This window comes from Gopherus flavomarginatus, chromosome 11 (assembly GCF_025201925.1).
Source record: "Gopherus flavomarginatus isolate rGopFla2 chromosome 11, rGopFla2.mat.asm, whole genome shotgun sequence".
Classification (NCBI taxonomy): Eukaryota; Metazoa; Chordata; order Testudines; family Testudinidae; genus Gopherus; species Gopherus flavomarginatus.
Window position 1 is genome coordinate 45,745,979 of NC_066627.1, and position 6,000 is coordinate 45,751,978.

At 43.1% G+C, this 6,000-nt stretch overlaps 1 protein-coding gene across 1 annotated transcript in view; it reads left to right on the forward strand.

Annotated features, from left to right (window-relative positions):
- The window catches only part of NTSR1 (neurotensin receptor 1), a 109,795-nt gene extending 104,286 nt beyond the window's left edge, over nucleotides 1–5,509 (forward strand). Inside the window, exon 4 of the mRNA XM_050918695.1 lies at nucleotides 2,506–5,509. Within this exon, the coding sequence (XP_050774652.1) occupies nucleotides 2,506–2,755 (250 nt within the window). The 3' untranslated portion in view covers nucleotides 2,756–5,509. The remainder of the gene's footprint in view (nucleotides 1–2,505) is intronic.
- The last annotated feature ends 491 nt before the right edge of the window (nucleotides 5,510–6,000 follow it).

The window sequence follows — 6,000 nt, forward strand, 5'->3', positions numbered from 1 at the left end:
AACCCAGTAGGTGTGTACTCGCTCCGCTGCCGCTACCCACACGACTGCAGCTACACTGCTATTTATATTCACACTAGCTCTCACGGAGCTAGTGCAAGCATGTGTACACGAGCAAGGGAATCACACCCCTGGCTCGTAGTGTAATGCAGCCATTTATGCCTATGAATTCTACCTGCTCACAAATAGTAATCCAGGGATGTTAGTCCAGTGGTTGTACCCTTCCTACTGAAAATGCTGTCTCTCTTCAAATTATTCCCCTGCTCCCCAAGAATCACTCCACTCTGTCAGAACACATCACCCAGCCATTCTTCTAACCTGGCTTGCACCCTGGTGGCATCCGCCCAGCATGATGGTTGTGCCTTTAACTCAGATGATCTTTATATTTAGTTTATTGTGTGAATGATCGAATGGTGCTTGTCTAAATACATCCATCCTTTTCCCTGTAGCAGCCTGAAACCAACTTTAAAGAGGAACCTAGCCTGAGATGAACCAGGGTCCTTTTTCAGTTAATAGTTACAGAAACAAATGAAAAACAAGGCAGAGACTCTCACTTCAGTTAAATTGCTGTTTATAAATGGTTAATAAATGATTAATAGATGTTATAAGCAAGTTATAGACCTGAGTAGTATTTGTTATAGATGGTTCTAAGCACATCAGTAGAAAGTATTATAGCTGGTTATAAGCAACCTATTGACCTGTTGGACTCTATGGCAATCTACAACCATTGATTATCCATTTGTTAAAACATCTATTAATCATTTATTAACCTCTTTATAAAGGGAGTCAATATAAAGTATGACCCTGGACAGCATTTGTGATTTTAGAGACCAAGATTTTTCCAAAAGAGACTTGTTTGTGAGTGCCTGCCTTGAGACCAGTCCCTTTTCGATGCCTCAGGTTGGGCAATCAAAAATTAAGGCACCTAAAATTGCCAGTCACTTGAAAATTGTGGCCTTAGTGAACAAGAACCAGTGAAGATTTTCTGTGTGTATGAGTCAGAAATCTTGCACGTTTCTGTAGGGATAAACCACAGTAAAGAAACTGTTAAAGTGGGTTAAGAGGACTGACTAAACCAAAGTTAACATTTGTTGAACTTTAAGAACATTTCGAAAGGAACTGCTTAAAAGGATACTTATTTCCACAGTACTTCCTTTGGCCAGGATAATGGGCACCAGCACTGCAAGCTACTAGAATTTCACATTTTCTTTATAATTATTGACACCATCAGGGGCTAAGTGTCAAGCTCTTTCAGCTGAAAGGTGTGCACTTTCCCAAACACGTGCACCTCGGCTGCTTTCCGCTGCCACCATATCCTAGCATTTTGTAGCCATTAAATCAGAGACACTGACATGGGTTATGCAATAAACTGTGATTTTCTCTGGAGGTCTGTGTGTCTTAACCCTTAAAAACCTTTTGCACAGAGCAAAACCCTATAATCAGAATTCATGCTATCATGGTGACAGCCTTAGAATGAAGCACAACCTCGCACACCACTAAAAATAACTGTCCTGACTTTACAAAGGTTGGCATATACCAATGACAACTCTCATAAGCAATTAGAGAAGGCAGTTGCAGTATCTTATACACAGTTCTTCAGTCTGTAGACATTCCTGTGCCTTCTACCTTTTCAGTGTTTGCACATCACACTCAAAACCAGCCTTTTGTTATATAGCTGATGAGTTCCTGGCCATAGTCTGGTTCCTACATACCTATAAGCAATGGAAGTTTTGCAGTTGACTAAAATGGGAACAGGATGGAACTCCTGTATGGGTTATAGTTAGACCTGGTTGAAAAACAGGTTGACAGTTTCACTAAGAAGTTTGGTGAGGTAATATCTTTTAACGAACAAACATCTGTTGGTGAAAGTGACAACCTTTCAAGCTGCACAGACTTCTTCAGGTCTGTGCAGCAGGAAAACTTGTCTGTTCCACCAACAGAGGTTACTCCATCAAAAGATATTACCTTGTCTTTCCTACTCTGGGACTGACAGGGCTAAAACTGCAAACTAAAGTGTCTGACATTTCAGGTTTGAAATGGACTCATCTTCTGGTTTTGGTGAAATTTCTCATGATATTCCTTACTGACATTTTTATCAAAAGTAATTTCAAAATCATCATTGCAAATTTTGATTTGCTGAAAAGTGGGGGCTGGTCAATGAAATTTTTCAAGAATGATTTTGAAAATCATTTGTTAAAAAAGTCAGTGAAGATGAGAAATGCTGGGACAGCAAACCGTGGCCAGTGGGAGCCGCGATCGGCCGAACTTGCAGCCTTGTGGACACAGCAGGTAAACAAACTGGCCCAGCCCACCTGGATGCTTACCCTGGTGGGCCGCAGGCTAAAGGTTACCGATCCCTGGACTAGATGGACCAAATTTGATATCTAGTATGGCAATCCCCAGCTGCTGAAAATCTGGCTTCCACTTTCTCCAACCCTGCAATTGTAAGTTATTCATACTCTCCTCCTCAACTCATATTTCCACTCTCTTCTTGTTCTGTTCCACCAGATTCCTTTATAATTTCTACCACTACTTCTACATGTTGACAAATGTCCTCTTCTACGTCAGTTCTGCCATCAACCCCATCCTCTACAACCTGGTGTCTGCAAACTTCCGCCAGACCTTCCTCTCCACGCTCATGTTCCTGTGCCTGCCATGGAGGAAGAAGAAAAAGAGACCCAGCTTCACCAGGAAGTCCAACAGCATCTCTAGCAACCATACGTTTTCCAGCCAAGTCACTAGGGAAACGACATACTGAGCCCCGAGTGAAGCCAAAGGAAGGGAGAATGTGTTTCAATGTGGATTTAGGATGTGAGAGAGACCTCTGGGACCTTAGTGCATGGTCTCTAAATTCTCCATAACACGAATGTGTTTAGCAGTCTCATTTTTGTTGGAACAAATAGGCTTCGTTCTGCCAGTAACTTTGGGATTATTTTAAAGCATTGGCCTTGCCTCTTGTGAATAATGGCTACGCATTTTGTAACTTCAGTATGGCATAGATTCCGATGCAGTGTTATCTGGGAAGCCACAGCACTTCTTCAGCCTATAAATGTCAAGCTTAGGCAATTCATATTGTGCTTCATCTTTTTCTCCGTACAGAAATGCTGTGCTGAAGTCGAAGAGCTCAACATCATTTCTCTTTGGTGGCACTGAGCTCAGACTTTAATGAGGAGCAAGGCAGTTTTGAGTGAACAGGGATATTTTTTGAGGGAGAGGGAGTAGTAACCTGAGAGATGATAAAAGAAAGAGAAATGGAAATAATGGAATCAGTAGGGAATATAGCACTCAGGGAGCAAGGTGGTTATTTATAGAACTCATTCTTAATTCTGATTAATTAGACCAGGGTGTCCAGGAGAGTCAATTTAGTGTCCTTAAATTAAATAATAAAATAATTATAATGCCTTACCTAGCTCAGGATAGCACCTTGGAAAACACTGTTCAGTACTCTTAGGGTGCAAGGATCATCTTTTTGTTAGGGGTTTGTGTAGTGCCTAGCACAATGGGGCCTCGATACCTCTTGGATCCTTCCAGCAAGGTCATCACACAAATACTTTAAAAAATACATAATAATAATAATATAATGATGATGATGACAAAGTCTAGAATGCTTAAATTGATGTAAATCTAATTGTTAAAAACAAAGAAGAGGGCAATCTTACATTTGCTTCATAGCCAAATCCCATTTTTACCACTGAAAAAAGGTAAAAAATTAGTTGAGTGATATCAAGAGGTGAGCACATGCCTGGACCATGATGAAAGAGGGCTGCTAATGGATGAAGGAGAGGCATAGAGCAACCTGCATGAATTCTGCAGGGCATAGATAATTGATTTCTTAGCCATTCTTATTCCAGTTTTTCTCAATTTGCAGGTGTTTTATTAGAGAGTTTGCTAATATCCCAAAGGGCAAGCTTAAGTCCGAGGTACAAGGGCCACAAAAGACTCTAGTGCAATTTTCTTATTCTGTGACCTAATGAGCTGTATTTATCAACCTCTAGCTGCAAGCAACACACACAAAGAATTAACAGAAAATGAGATGATTTAAATTCAGGATTCCCAGTTCCAAAACCAGGCCCCTTTTTGACAGACTAGAGGGGCAGCAGACAGAGCTGTTGGGTCTGAAAAGGCCAGTGTAATGGGGCGGTTTGCCTCTTAAGGGCTGGAGCCAGCCAAGCCTGATTACAGAATGAGCCACTCCTGGGAGAGATTAGGGTGACTGCCCTATAAAGAGCAGCAAGAGGACACAATGAAGTAAAAAGAGGAGTGGAAGTGAAGGGAGTGGCAGTGAGTGAAAGGTTTCTGCTGGGAAGATTCTGAAACTAAGGGAGCTGTGACAGAGAGGAGAGGCAGTAATCCACAGGCTCCTGGTAGGGGCCCTGACTGAGAGAATGATTTGGGCCTGGTAGCCAGAGCCAGAGGGCTGAGGTTCAGTCAGGTAAAGCCTGAGGGTATGGAGCTTGGCTCCTACTAGAGACCCTGACTAGCAGTGTGTAACTGAATTGATGTTGGGACCAGGAGGTCCAGTATGTAAGGACTCAATAAATGGGTCCCCAGGAGGGGAATGTTGTAATTATCTGTTCATGGTAAGTTATTAAGGGGCCCTGAATAGGGGAGAAGTTGGTAGCCAGACACCACAAAGAGCTGCTCAGGAGGTGCCTGGCTCTGTTACAGTCAGTCATGTTCCAACAGCAGGTGCGTACACACAAACCATTATGTGGCATAAATCCTCCTTGTTAAATGAGTGCTTAATACAAGAGTTCAGCCCAGCTGGGAGGAGCTAATCTGTATTCAACCATGGCTGCATGCAGGCAGCAAACCAAATCTATGGCCAGATGAAAAGTGAGACTTGGGTCAGATCTAACCCTAGATTTGGATTTGCAAACCTTTTATCCGAATGGGCTGTGTAGCTTCTGGGTTTGAATTAATGCTCCCATCTCTACCAGCCAACCATCTACACCAAAAACACTGGCTCCATATAATAAGCTAAAGAGGTACCTCTGCTATTACCCAGGTGAGTTGAGTGAAACGGAACCAGCACAAGCGTTTGTGCAACGTGTGCCAAGCTCTTGTGATCAGCCACATCGTAGTCTAGTATATACCTATGCACAAGTTGACACAATAGTGTCCAGGCCCACCTGCACATAGTCAAATTCACTTGCATTGCCAGGTGTTGCTATCATGTCTCCTGGACAAATGGTTATATCAGAAACCTGACCAGCAGACCAATAATTCCAGTCAGAGAAAGTTAAATCTTAGGGAAATCAGTGCAATTTGCGAAAGTTTTGATTGTCAGTAAGTGGTGCTTAGATCAAAGGTTCTCAGACTGTGGTCCATGGACCACAAGTGATCCGCAAGCTCCATTCAGATGGTCTGCGGATAGATCCCTCTAAGGTGTGTGCCTGGAAGGCTGCACACAACAGAATGAAGAGCCACCCATCTAATTAGTAGAGCCATGCAGACATGGCTTCATTAATTAGGTGCCTAGACCCTGGATAAGATGCACATGTAAGGTGAGGTGGTGGCCTTGGGGGGAATTGGGGGTAGGTGGGAGGGGGGCAGTGGGGTGAGAAGAGGGGGTGGAAGGGAATTTGGGACATGCAGGACTGTGGCATCCAGAGAAAGAGGTGACTTTCTCCAGCTCTAAGGCTGCGGCTGCCAAGGAGAGACAGACCTCCTTCCCTGCCTCAGCTCTGTGGTGGGGGAGAGACCCCCCCTCCTTCCCAGCTCGGGGTCTGCTGCAGTGGAGGAGAAAGGGAGAGACTCCCCCCGTCCTTCCCAGCCCCAGGAGAGAGAGGGTATATCCATTATATTAGAAAGGTGAGACTACTGATATTAAAATATGAGTTGTGTGCTTTTATTTGTAGAACATAAAATGTTAATTATTATTAAGGGGTTTTTTTATATGGTGCTTTTATCCAAAGCACTTTACAATAGTTACCTAATGGTACAAACAACATTTGGAAAGATCACTAAGTAGTCCGCCGAGACCCTCAGCAATTTTCAAGT